Genomic DNA, 13,739 nt, shown 5'->3' on the forward strand with positions numbered 1-13,739 from the left:
CTCGTTCTGACTTGTCTGCTCCTGTAATTTCTCCGGTGTGGGAGCAATAAAGTTTTATCTCATCTCTTAACGTCTAAACGACAGGAAGCGATGAACAAAGTAAAAAGGTAGTAACAAGGTAACTGGAATCATCGTCTCCACCAATCAGAGCAGCTTCTGTCTACAAAGATTTGTTCCAGTCTCATGTGAGATTAGCAGTTAGGATCCTTGACCTGAAATCTACTCAGGTCATTGTGAGTCAAACTCAACGTTTGAACCCAAGGTGAAGAACCTCTCAGCATGCTCGTGAGAAGCTGGTTGGTGCGTTCGTGTGGCGAAGAACCTGAGTCCTCTGAAGCCGCAGCAGAGACGTGAAACAGGAAGTGATACAGAGAACCTGAAGAATTTGTCGTATTTAAAGTTTCAGACGTCAACGTTTTATTCACAAAGACAAAGAGACAGTTTATTTATTTATTGATCCTCCATCAATAGACCTGTAACCACGGTTACCGATCATGATGCTGTGTATTGTTAGGAGGGGGCAGGGTCACAATTCTACAAATAAGACTCGTCTTTAATTTTATTAAACATCACGAAACGATGTGTGAGCTAAATTCAGTTTACATTCTTTTCTTTACAAAAAGAATTTCCATTTAAAATAGAGAGAGAGAGAGTGTGTTTGTGTTTGTGTTTGTGTGTAAATTCTAACTCCACGTTTGAGGTATGAGGAGGTGACACGTTTGGTTGTTGTCTGTGTGGGTCTTTGTTGTGCGTGTGTTGTGCGTTAGCGGTCGAGGACGTAGGTCTTGTAGAGGCGGTTCATCTGCTCCAGGAAGATGAAGGTGAGGACGGTGTGAGGCCCGAGACGAGCGTAGTACGGAGTGAAACCTTTCCACAGCGAGAAGAACCCTTCTTTGCCCACCACACGCGCCAGCACCTCCTGGTGGACGAAACAGACGGTGACTCGGTCAACAACAACCTCAGGTTTAAAGAATCCCCCTCAATTTTTTTTACTTTTTTAAGGAGAAAAAAAAAGTTGTAAAATAACAACAAAATAGTTTTTTAAGAATCTGAATATCATAAAAACATCTTATATTTAAAAATGAGATCATAAGTAAAATGTATAGATTTTGAGAATACTGTGGAAATGTTGAACCCATTAAAGATGTGTGTGTTATATATTAGGTTTGATATGATTTTGAAAGATGATATTTTACAGAAAAAATGTCAAACTAAGACTCGGGGCTAACGTAACCACATGTGAGGTTACGAAACCTCCAACACGCGTGATCAGTAACATGTATGATAACAAAAGTCAAAGGTCAGTTTACACTGTAAAACACATGAATTAAACATATTTAACCTCTGACTTCTGCAGTCTATAATTCTAAAGGTCTCGACCTTCTATGTAAAGAGCTTTAATATATTGTACATTATGATTTGGTGTCTAACGTTGGTACTTTTACTTCCTGTGATGTTTCCTGGAGAATCTTCACAGCTAAAAGGTTCTGTGAGTAAATAAACTATAATAAATGATAAAAGTACTCAAACGGTGTAATAAGTTAAATAAACACAAAAATCTGACATTATCATCAATAAAACACATTCTAAAGATTCTTAATCTAGAAACATGAACTAAATATTTCCTAACTCTTCATAAGTTATTTGAACTATGAACATGTTTTGCTCCTGTCAGACTCTCTGGCGCCACCGTGTGTTATCAACATGTTTCTCACTGTAGCAAAAGGTCGAGACGTCATCAGAGGCGAACAACATGATCAAGTAAAGAGCAGAGAGACAATCAATGTTCTAAATATTATAGTTTTAAATTTAGAATGAAACCCCCACCAGCAGGGGGCGTCGGTTTTCAGAGGAACTCACCAAACTGTTCTTGTATTCCGGTTTCCCGTCGATCATCCTCATGTTCTGAATCCTAAAAGAAAAAAAGAGTCACTCTGCATCTCAGCTGAAAACGACATCAGTGTCGTCGTCACCCCGGCAACACCAGGCGCTCCGATTGGTTTAGATTCTCACCTGGTCTTTACGATGTCGACGGGCATGGAGGCTGCCGTGGTAATGAGGCCGCTGATCATACTGGCACAGAAGTGACACAAAATATTGTCCCCGAAATACCCTGAAAACACACACACACAGTTACACTTCGCCCAGTTGGAATGTTTGAGTCTGTGTGAATTTGTGTGTTTCTTCACCTGAGTCGAGCAGCGCCTGTTTGGACTGAGAGTACGACGCCAGCTGAGCTGCGTTCACCACCACCGCTCGAGCCATGGTGGGAACACACCCCTGTTACTTACACACACACACACACACACACACACACACACACACACACACACACACACACACACACACACACACACACACACACACACACACACACACACACACACACACACACACACACACAGTTTGAGATGAAACATCAAAATAAAAGTTGTCACTAAATTCAATTTATTATAACTTACAGAATTTAACTTTGGCCACTAGGGGTCTCTCCATCAAAACAATAACAGCAGTGAAGCAGTGTGGAATCATGGGAGTTGTTTTCTTCAGTGTTTTATCACGTTACGCAGCAAACGCCAACAAATAATCATGATTCATTACAAGCCACCAACACAAAGAGTGGAAGGCTAACTAGCTAACTGAATAGCTAGCTAGCTAACTAGCTAACTGAATAGCTAACTAGCTAACGGTGCGTTACCTTGAATAAGATTTCTCTCTCTAACTAAATCACCAGTTACCTGATTAGTTATTTAAGAGAAAATGAAAAGTGGGATTCACCCTCCACAGCGTGGCGATGCCTTCTTCTCTGGTGATTCGAGCGAGAGCATTGAAAACGTTGCTATAGCCCCTCCTCTGGTCTGGAGGTAGACTGCAGGCGAACAAACAGTTTTATTTAGAAATAAAGTTTTAAAAACACATTCATAATGTGACTTCTCAGGAGACACACAGCTCACTCACCGCCCGTCAGCTGTCATCCGGATCAGAGCGACCTCTGCTGGTGTCCCGACAAATGCTCCTGTAGCTCCAGCTGTCATACCGATGAGAGCCTGCGGGGGGAGCAATCTCTGTAAACCTCTAATGTTTCATTCAAACGTTTCCTAAACTTTTAAACTCGTCTTTGACATTAGAATCACAGAGATTTTTTTAAATAAATAAAAAACAACTTATCAGAGATTTTTGACTCTTTAATATTGATGTGGTAAAACGTTGGTAAAACGTGACTGAATGTGTCGGTACCTTGAGGAGGAAGTTTGGCGGCCGTCCGTCAGCCCCCGTCATCTTCTCAAACAGGATGGTGTAGATGCCCAGACGAGTCGTCGTATACGTCGCCTGACGCAGCAAACCAGCCGACAGACTGACGGAGGAAAAAAACTAATTTAGTTTATTAAACTGAACACGTGTCAATAAAGATCATTCAAATCGTCAGCAGGAGGTACACCATCAAACAGGAAGTAAACAGGAGGTGTCCTCATAGACCAGGAGCGACAGATAGAGTGATAGAACTATAGATAGAGTGATAGAACTATAGATAGAGTGATAGAACTATAGATAGAGACAGAACAAAGATAGAGTGTTAGATACCCGGTGTAGATGCCCGTCACTCCCTCGTTCTTCAGGATGGAGAAGAGAGCGTGGAAACTGGTTTTATATTCTCGGGCCTTCGTTCCCTGACCACTGAGCTGCATCCTGTTCTTCACCAGATCCAACGGCTGAACGAACACTGTCGCACCCATCCTGAGAGAGAGAGAGAGAGAGAGAGAGAGAGAGAGAGAGAGAGATTATAAATCATGTATATCATTATATTTATAATCTTGTAAGAGTGATGAACTTTAGTTCAGTCAGTGATACAGAGACACTATGTGTGAACTCTGATGGAACCACTCATACTTTTAATCTTTATCTCAAGGTCAAAGATCAACCTGAGGGACCCCCCCCCACCTCTACAAACACACACTGTTCATAAACTGGTTTTATTGTTGTGTTAATCACAGCTCATGTGGAACTGGTCTCGTGTCACAGTAATCCTCGTCCTCACGTGTGTTTAACATATGAAGAGAGCAGCAGGAAACTGACAGGTTCTCACTTCACTACTTGGACTTCAGTTCAGAAACAGGTTCATTATAAAACCTCGACATCTTCACTTGATCAGCTTTAAATCTACATTCTTGGTAAATTATCTGAATTTATATAAATCTGGTTAGTTGTCCAGGTTCAAATAAAATAAATCATAATTTTTCTCTGAAATTATCAAACATTTGTCTCTAAAATGGATCATTATCTTTTTTCTTACGTTTCAATTAAACTGAGTCTGATGTTTAATAAACCAGATGAGAGAATAACTTCTCAGTTAAGAACAGAATGAAACTTTTGCTCCAACGGTGACTCGCAGCATTTGTATATATATTTTTTTTTTTAAACGCACAGTTTCCGTCTCTTTTATTTTCTTCTCTGAACGTGAGAGAACTCAATCGTCCTTACGACAGATCGACAACTCCTCAACCTTCTGGTGTCACTGTGGAATCTGCTGTTACTTTTCACTAGAGGATAAAAGAGGAAACGAGTCCTGCAGGTTTGAGTGACTGACACAGCGCCCCCTGCAGCCACACATGGTGAATAATTCAGTTGTGCACACTGTAAAAAATGACTGGACACTGTACTGACACACTGACATTTCCCTTCGTCTGTCACAGCAGCTGCACGTCTGTCCTAAATGTCACGACCCGTAAAACAGCTCAGCAGCATGAACGTCACTCGTGTACACACTTCAAGGAGCGTGCATGAGAGCTTGATGTGTCCTTGAGTGTGTGTCTGTGTTAGTGTGTGTCTGTGTTAGTGTGTGTCTGTGTGCAGGGGACAGCTGCTTCTCTTCTGACATGAGCCCGACTTCTGGAAAAGTCTGGATTCAAATAAATGTCACATGATGAAACTGATGATGTCACATGACGATCACCTCTGACACGTTATCCACTGAATGATTAATGAGGGAAGAATCGAATCAATATTCAAAGATCAATCTGATTGTATAAATCTAAACCTGAGACAGAAAATATCAAACGTTTATTGTCTCGATTGTTTGATGATTTCCAATCAGCTGATTGATCGTCTCATGGTTTAAAGTAACATGCACGAGATTAGAAAACACGCGCAATGCAATAACCTTGTTGAATAATGTGATGAAATGACTTATGATAAATGAACTAATGTAAACGTGCTCAGGTCTTTCTGCTTTGAGTGAACTTCCGGATCAGCTGATTTTAATCAGTGCGTGTGAGTGTGCGTGTAGCTGCTCTTTAATTCATTCATAACACTACTGACATCTCTATGCTACATGTTAGCATGCTACAAGGCTAAAGGAATCTGGTCCGGGACTCGAACTCTGTTTTAAACAGTTTAGCGGATGATGTCAATATAAATAAACAAGAATATAAATCAGAATATAAACACAATATAGCCAACCGACGGGGGGGGCATTTCAAAGGACGTTAGCATTAGCAGCTAGCAGGAGATGGTTGTCACGGTGCGTGTGACACATTATGACCCGGACTCTGAGCTGTGGTTATCGGGGACATTCACCGGGTTTCACGCTGCGGAGTGTTAGCCCCGCGGTTAGCACGCTGACATTAGCACGTTAGCATGGCAGCTAGTACCTACCCGGCCAGGCCCCCGAACAGGAACTTAACGGCCTTCGGAGAAGTCTTCGGCTTTGTCGCCGCCATGTTTCCTCCAGGTGGCTCGGAGGTTAGATTCCCGCTGCCTGTGTGCCTCTGAGCCGGACGGTTCTCTGCTCTGTCCCCGGAACAGCTGCAGCAGGAGCCGGGACAAGGTGACTCTGCGGAGCGGACACCAGCCGACCAATCAGGAGCCGAGGAGGCCTTCAGGGACCAATCACAGAGTCGTTCATGTCAGAGTCCTGCACTCAGCATGTTTATAATAATTTGTAAAGATTAAATTATATTCTGTACCTGTCTGTGTCTCTGCCTGTCTGTCTGTGTCTGTACCTGTCTGTCTGTGTCTGTACCTGTCTGTCTGTACCTGTCTGTGTCTCTGCCTGTCTGTCTGTGTCACCTGTCTGTCTGTACCTGTCTGTGTGTACCTGTCTGTCTGTACCTGCCTGTGTGTACCTGCCTGTGTCTGTACCTGTCTGTGTGTACCTGTCTGTCTGTACCTGCCTGTGTCTGTACCTGTCTGTCTGTACCTGTCTGTGTCTGTACCTGTCTGTCTGTACCTGTCTGTGTCTGTACCTGTCTGTCTGTACCTGTCTGTTTGTACCTGTCTGTCTGTACCTGTCTGTGTCTGTACCTGTCTGTGTGTAGTTGTCTGTTTGTACCTGTCTGTCTGTACCTGTCTGTCTGTACCTGCCTGTGTCTGTACCTGTCTGTGTCTGTGTCTGTACCTGTCTGTGTCTGTACCTGTCTGTGTCTGTACCTGTCTGTGTCTGTACCTGTCTGTGTGTAGTTGTGATTTTAATTTGTGTTTTACTCTGGTGCGTTCACAGTCTGTTTCCATGGTGGTAAATCTGAGCTATGGACTCTGGTGGAACGCTGCTCCTTAGCAACAGTAACTAAGGCCGAGCTGCCAGTTACCGCGAGATATGATGAAGATATCGCGAGAACACGGAGCGGAAACAGTCTGAGTCTGTAGAGAAGAACAACATGGAACAAGACCAGACCCGGATCAAAGAGGAGAACCAGGACCCGGATATAACGGGCCAGACCCGGATCAAAGAGGAGGACCAGGACCCGGATATAACGGGCCAGATCCGGATCAAAGAGGAGGACCAGGACCCGGATATAACGGGCCAGACCCGGATCAAAGAGGAGGACCAGGACCCTGATTTAACGGGCCAGACCCGGATCAAAGAGGAGAACCAGGAACCGGTTTTCATGGACACGGATCTCTACAAGATCGTGATTAAAGAGGAGAACCAGGAAACGGACCAGTTTAACATCGTGATCAAGGAAGAAAACCAGGACCCGGAGTATGAGCAGACCGGACTGGAGGAGGAGAACCAGGAGCAGTTCAGAGTTCAGGACTCAATGGTGACATCAGAAACGCAGACTATTATTAATGATAGTGATGATGTAATAATGATGTTATTTATAACAACAACAATGTAATAATAATATCAAGTAGGATACTTGGTGGTTTAGTTACATATTACAAACTGAACCCTGAGGACACATGAACTGTGTAAGACATGTTGTGTAGTCAGTGTTTGTGAAGCAGCAGCAGCAGGTTGTTTGGTCCGACTCGTTCAAACAGGAACATGTGGGAACATCCAGGCGAGGGGCGGAGCCTGTAGAGCAGCAGGGGCGGAGCCTGTAGAGCAGCAGGGGCGGAGCCTGTAGAGCAGCAGGAGGCCGGACATGACGTATAAACTCTGCTGTGGAAAGATCAGTGTTGTTGTTTACAGCTCATCCACACCGGCGTCGGCCCTCATCACCAAAAGATCTGGAACCTCCTCGTGTTTCCAAGTTGACGTCTTCGTCTTCTACGTGTACGGCTCCTCTTCTTCATCCTGAGATGTTTGTGTTCTTCCAGCTTCACGTCCGTCACGTGTTAGAAACCTCATCAACACGTCCACTCGCTCTCTGGGAAGCTTCCACACATTGTCCTGCTGTCTCCTCACATGGACTCACTCTGACATGTTACCAGGAGGCTGCAGGAGAAGATCCATATACTACACTTAGGTCCTCACAAAGATATAAATACAAGTACAGACACATCTTTATTTTAACGTCCGTCCGAACTTTGTTTTATCTCCGTATCAAAAATAAACAGGAAGTAGATTCATCATCTACTCTGCAGTTGGTGGCTTCCAGACTGAGCTCCTCAGTTCTCTGGATCTTCTCTGGAGGATCAGACTCAGTTTGTCTTCCTCCTCCTGAGCTCCTGTATAAAGTCTAAGTCCAGGAGCAGTGTGAACAGCAGAGGATCCTCCACTGATTCACTGAGTGGGGGGGGGAGGAGCTTCTAACACGGGACACAAACATGAAGAAACTAAAACAAATGTCTCTGGTGAAGAAGTGCTGACACACACGAAGAAGACACAGACGAAGATGTGAAGAGAGTTTGTGGTGATCAGAGCTGACGACGTGTCAGGTGATGTAAACATGATCACATGACCTCTGCAGCAGAGGTAACACGTCACTTCCTGTCTCTGTCTGCTGCACCCGGCTGCCCCCCCTCTCACCTGAACCAGGAGGAGGATCTGATGCTGTGAACGAGTCTGTGCAGAAAACCTGCTGCTGAGTTGTTCAGCTGTGAAACACAAACTCTGGACCAATCAGGAAGAAAACATCCATCGTTTACTAAAGTCTTAATTTGACCCATCATGGGGGTGTCTTAAAGAAACAGCAGCCAAAACCAAGTGTTTGAGACAGAGGCTGAAAAGAGGAGCTGCAGCAGGTTCTATTCTTTCCTCTGACGCTGTTTGAACATATGTGATGTTAAACAACTAGCTCTAACTCTCGCTCTCTCTCTCTGTTACCATAGAAACACAGACACACAGATGTCCATCACACCAAAGAGAGGAAACACAGCTGTGAACAATGTGGGAACAGTTTCACAACAGCCAGTCACCTAAAAACCCATCAGCGTGTGCACACCGGAGAGAGGCCGTACAGCTGTGGTCAGTGCGGGAAATCTTTCACAGATTCGTTTCGATTAAAAACCCATCAGCGTGTTCACACCGGAGAGAGACCGTACCGCTGTGACGAGTGCGGGGCAGCGTTCAGCCGGTCGTGTTACCTTCAAATCCACCAACGTATCCACACCGGAGAGAAACCCTACAGCTGTGACCAGTGTGGAAAAGCATTTGCGACGTCAAGTAAGTTGACGGTCCACCGACGCATCCACACCGGAGAGAAACCGTACGAATGTGACTTTTGTGGGAAGGCTTTTGCAATTCCGAGCAGTTTAAAAAGTCACTTACGCATCCACACCGGAGAGAAACCGTACGTCTGTGCTGAGTGTGGGAAAGGTTTCAGTCGCTCGAGTATCCTGAAGATGCACCAACGTGTCCACAGCAGTTAGTTTGTTTCACAGCAACTAAAACGTTGTCGGAATAATGAATAACTTGAATAACACACGATGACGTATGAGTGGGAGTTTGTAGAGACCTGTGTATGGAGCTAAATTCATACCAAAGCTTAACAAACAAAAAAACGGGTTTTACAAATTCCCTCCTATTCACTTGCAAACACTGTGGTTTACAACACAAAACACACCCAACAAAGAAATACAACGTTTCTACTAAATGATGCTTCAGAAACAAATAGCCTTCCACATTTTATACATGTACAAAAAAATATATTCTACCAGTACAACACAAAAAATATCACCTGACTTTTGTTGCAAATTTTTTTCGCTGTTTTGTCTCACTGAGGATTTTCTCACAAATCACCTGAGTAATTTCCCCTCCAGGCCACAACAGCAGGTGGCGCTGTGAGTCAAGAGTTAATCTCTGTAGTTTTTAGATTCCACAGCCACAACACGTCATCCTCTCGTCCACAGTGTCCGATAGTGTCCGATAGTTCAGTCTACATTAATTTTTTTTCAATCTCTTGACTTCCTGGGGCCTGTTATTTGACTCACAGCGCCACCTGCTGTTGGGGCCCGGAGGGAGAATTACTCAGGACATTTGTGAGAAGGCTATTTGGGGGCTATTTGTTTCTAGAGGTGTGTTTTACTTTGTCAGGTGTGTTTTGTATTTGCATTACTTTGTTAAAGTTTGTAAACCACAGTTTATGTTTGTTAAGTTTTGTCATGAATTTATCTCCATACCTCGGGGCTTCACACATGGTGACAGTTACGACTGCAGTTAGCGCCACCTGGAGGTCGTCGGAATCGTACGTGAGTTTGAGATAAAAGCTCTGGAACAAATGAAGCTGTTTCGATAAACGACTGTAAAGAAGCAGAGGATCATGGGTAATATTAACAGTTCAGTGAGTGGGACTACGCAGTCAGGGCTCACCTGCAGGGGGCGTTGTTGAACAGATAGTGTCACGTGCTCTCAGTCCATCATCACTCCTACAGCCCCCCCCCGGGACATTTTAACTGAATATGTAATAAAGTAATATGTCTTTTTACTGCAGTACTCCGAGTACTGATGTGTCTTTTATCATTTCCATTGTTTTATTGTCAGTTTTTATAAAGTTGATGTGTTTGTATTTTTAAACAGTTTCACATAATGTGACAGAACCTAATGAAAAACTACACATTTACTAAATATGAATTTATAATTCATTATAATTTGATTCAAAATGACGTCATGTTCGATCCAAAAGATGTGTTTTTTATTTTAATGATAAAAATACTTTGTGATTGAAAATGTGAGAATTAATCTGAATAAAAACCTGAACATGAATAAAAATATCTGATTATTCTGATGCTGATAAAATACAATTGATATTTATTTATATATATATATATATATATATATATATATTAAAATGTAGAAATACTATATAAAGTGTTTTATATATATATATGTTTAACACTTGATTAATAATATATATAAACATTATTGATATGTAGAAAACGCATCTGAATTCTCAGAATAAAACAAGACACGTAATACGTGTGGCTGAAGCATTCAGCCAATCAGAGCGGAGTTGTGACGTCACATGTGTCTGACTGTTGCTGCGTTCAATAAAACTCGGATATTCCGACTTCCAAGCGTTCCGGCGCGCAGTGATGACGTCAGACGTAAACAAACATGTGTGACCGTGAGGATGTTTGAGACCAGCGGAGCGTCAACTGCTCCGTGAACCAGCGAGATGACGTGTCCCCGAGTTCACAAGTTCGAACCCCGACTGTAGGTAGCATCCACTGCACTTTTCAAGCAGGAGGTCGGACCTCGAACTCCGACCTCCGAGCTGCCAGGAACGCAGCATTAGGACCAGCATGCATCACGCTGAGCGGTGATATCGCGAGAACACGAAGAACAAAGACTGGCGCCAACAGTCCAGCTGAGAGAAGACATGGACCAGACCCGGGTCAAAGAGGAGGACCAGGACCCGGGCTTCATGGACCAGACCCGGGTCAAAGAGGAGGACCAGGACCTGGGCTTCATGGACCGGACCGAGGTCAAAGAGGAGGACCAGGACCCGGGCTTCATGGACCAGACCCGGGTCAAAGAGGAGGACCAGGACCCGGGCTCCATGGACCGGACCGGAGTCAAAGAGGAGGAGCAGGACCCGGGCTTCATGGACCAGACCCGGGTCAAAGAGGAGGACCAGGACCCGGGCTCCATGGACCGGACCGAGGTCAAAGAGGAGGAGCAGGACCCGGGCTTCATGGACCGGACCGAAGTCAAAGAGGAGGAGCAGGACCCGGGCTTCATGGACCAGACCCGGGTCAAAGAGGAGGACCAGGACCCGGGCTCCATGGACCGGACCGAGGTCAAAGAGGAGGAGCAGGACCCGGGCATCATGGACCAGAACCGGGTCAAAGAGGAGGACCAGGACCCGGATCAGGCCGCTGGTCTTCAGGTCGGTGCTCCGGTTCAGTTCTCTGACGTCAGTATTCTTCCCGGAAGTAATAGCTAGCTAGCATCCAAGTCGCATCTAGCAAGGTTAGCCATGTTTACGTCTTCCTACGTCCGTAGTGTGGGCGGGGCTGTGCCTCGAGGCACGTTCAAAGGGCGTGGTCTATTTGCATATTTGCTAAATATTTAGCTTTACATTCGGCGAGACATTTAATGTTTACATTTAGATTTAATATGTAGATTTAGCATTTAACTTTATGACATGAATTTCTGTCTTAAATGTGAAGAACATGAGCTAAATATGTCAGCGAGAACATTGTGAATGAATGTTTGCATGTGGCTCCATATACAATCAATCAAATCTTATTAGTATAGTCTCATATTCACAAATCCCAGTTTGTCTCATAGTCTTTAACAAGGTGAGACGTCCTCTGTTCTTAACCCTCAACAAGAGTCAAACTACTAAAACCTTTAACAGGTAAAGAAGGTAGAAACCTCAGAGACACATGTGAGGATCCGTCTCCCAGGACGGACACAAGTGAACAGATGTCCCGTGGAACAGAGAACATCAGAGAGATCAGAGTATTTACAGCTTTGATTAGAATAAACACTTTGTAGCAGAAGGTCAATGAACTGATGGATTATTGTCAGTAATGGTCGAGTATCTGAGGAGAAATATTATATATCAAGCAGACTTGTATATGGATCTGGTCACTTGTGATTGGATCTCTCAGGACAGATGTTAATTCCAGGTGTGTACGGGGCCTTCGTGTTCTCTGGTGTAGAACATACGAGTTTCTGTGTTTGGATGAAAGCAGCTAATATCAACACTGAAATGCTGCCTGATGTGTTTTTACTCTGATGATTGTACATGAACTTGTACATGAAAACTCGCCCCACCCTGACGTGCTCTCTCTCTCTCTCTGTTACCATAGAAACGGAAACGCACAAACAACCATCGGAGCACCAAACAGAAGAAACCGTTCCGCTGTGATGAATGTGGTAAAACGTTTACAACTTCAGCTAATTTAAAGATCCATCAACATGTCCACGGCGAACAGAAGCGGTTCAGCTGCGATCACTGTGGGAAAACGTTTACGACCTCGAGCAGTTTACAGATTCACGAGCACATCCACACAGGAGACAAACCGTACGCCTGCGACCAGTGCGGGAAAAGTTTCTCTCGTGCTTATCGATTAAAACGACATCAGCACATTCACACCGGAGAGAAACCACACAACTGTGACCAGTGTGGGAAGTCTTTCATTGAGCTCAGTTACCTGAAGGAGCATCAGCTCATTCACAGTGGAGAGCGAGCGTTCAGCTGTGACCAGTGTGGGGCGGCGTTCAGCACGTCGCGCTACCTTAAGCTCCACCAACGCTATCACGCTGGTGAGAAACCGTACATCTGCGACGTGTGTGGGAACGCTTACCCACAAATGAGCAGTTTAACGAATCATCGCCGCATTCACACTGGAGAGAAACCGTATGCCTGTAACCAGTGCGGCGCTCTGTTTGCACGGTTAGGAGCCCTGAAGAGCCACAGGCGTGTTCACGCTGCGGAGAATCAACACGACTGACGAGTGGGAACGTTTACAGTAACCCAAGAAATGTGAAAACTCACGTGTTCACACCAGATTACAGTCGCCAACAAATCATGAGACATTTTTAGCTTCAAAATCAGAAACTGGAACAGATTGAATCATCTGACAATTAAAATGTTCACGTTTCAGTGAAGAACCCGAAGATTCTTTACTTGCTTTTATTTTGGAGCTTGTGAACTCTGGTTTTGAAGTCGATGAACATTTCAAATTTTGTGTCAATGTTAGCATATATTTTTAATAAAATCTTTTTTCAGTAAAATGTCAAATAATTCACTGTCTTTATTTTTGATCATTTATGAGTAAATATAAATACAACTAGGGCTACGTTGTAGCACTGACGGGCCCGAGCACACGCACGTTGAAGCCTGTTGCGGTCGGTGGAGAGAGCGATCAATGACCAAGCGCACGTCTCCGCGTTGCATGTGTTTTACGCACTGCGGCAAGGACAAACGCTTCACTTCCTGCGTCCGTCACGCGATGTCGATCCTTGCCTGCTAATTGCTCATTACGATCCACGCTATCAATTGCACATCACACTAAAAATGTTATGTAAATCGAATGATATTTGTAAAACAAAGCTTACTTCCTGTTGCCAGTAGGTGGCGCCATCACTATTATTACCTACAGACTAATATATCTGTTCA

The 13,739-nt window shown here is 44.2% G+C and overlaps 2 protein-coding genes across 2 annotated transcripts; one reads left to right on the plus strand and one right to left on the minus strand.

Annotated features, from left to right (window-relative positions):
* Positions 1-393: 393 nt before the first annotated feature.
* slc25a11 (solute carrier family 25 member 11) lies at positions 394-5,852 on the minus strand. The gene is made up of 9 exons (XM_035149278.2): positions 5,653-5,852; positions 3,583-3,735; positions 3,238-3,355; positions 2,959-3,047; positions 2,779-2,869; positions 2,190-2,280; positions 2,014-2,113; positions 1,861-1,912; positions 394-919 (listed from the first exon to the last, which is right to left on the minus strand). Exons 1-9 carry the CDS (start codon positions 5,715-5,717, stop codon positions 764-766), a joined length of 915 nt encoding a protein of 304 aa, XP_035005169.1. The 5' UTR covers positions 5,718-5,852; the 3' UTR covers positions 394-763.
* A 736-nt stretch (positions 5,853-6,588) lies between these two features.
* On the plus strand, positions 6,589-13,361 carry LOC118102961 (zinc finger protein 431). The gene is made up of 4 exons (XM_047338977.1): positions 6,589-7,040; positions 8,497-9,031; positions 10,924-11,495; positions 12,427-13,361. Exons 1-4 carry the CDS (start codon positions 6,654-6,656, stop codon positions 13,069-13,071), a joined length of 2,139 nt encoding a protein of 712 aa, XP_047194933.1. The 5' UTR covers positions 6,589-6,653; the 3' UTR covers positions 13,072-13,361.
* Positions 13,362-13,739: the final 378 nt, after the last annotated feature.

This window comes from Hippoglossus stenolepis, chromosome 23, assembly GCF_022539355.2.
Source record: "Hippoglossus stenolepis isolate QCI-W04-F060 chromosome 23, HSTE1.2, whole genome shotgun sequence".
Lineage (NCBI taxonomy): Eukaryota > Metazoa > Chordata > Actinopteri > Pleuronectiformes > Pleuronectidae > Hippoglossus > Hippoglossus stenolepis.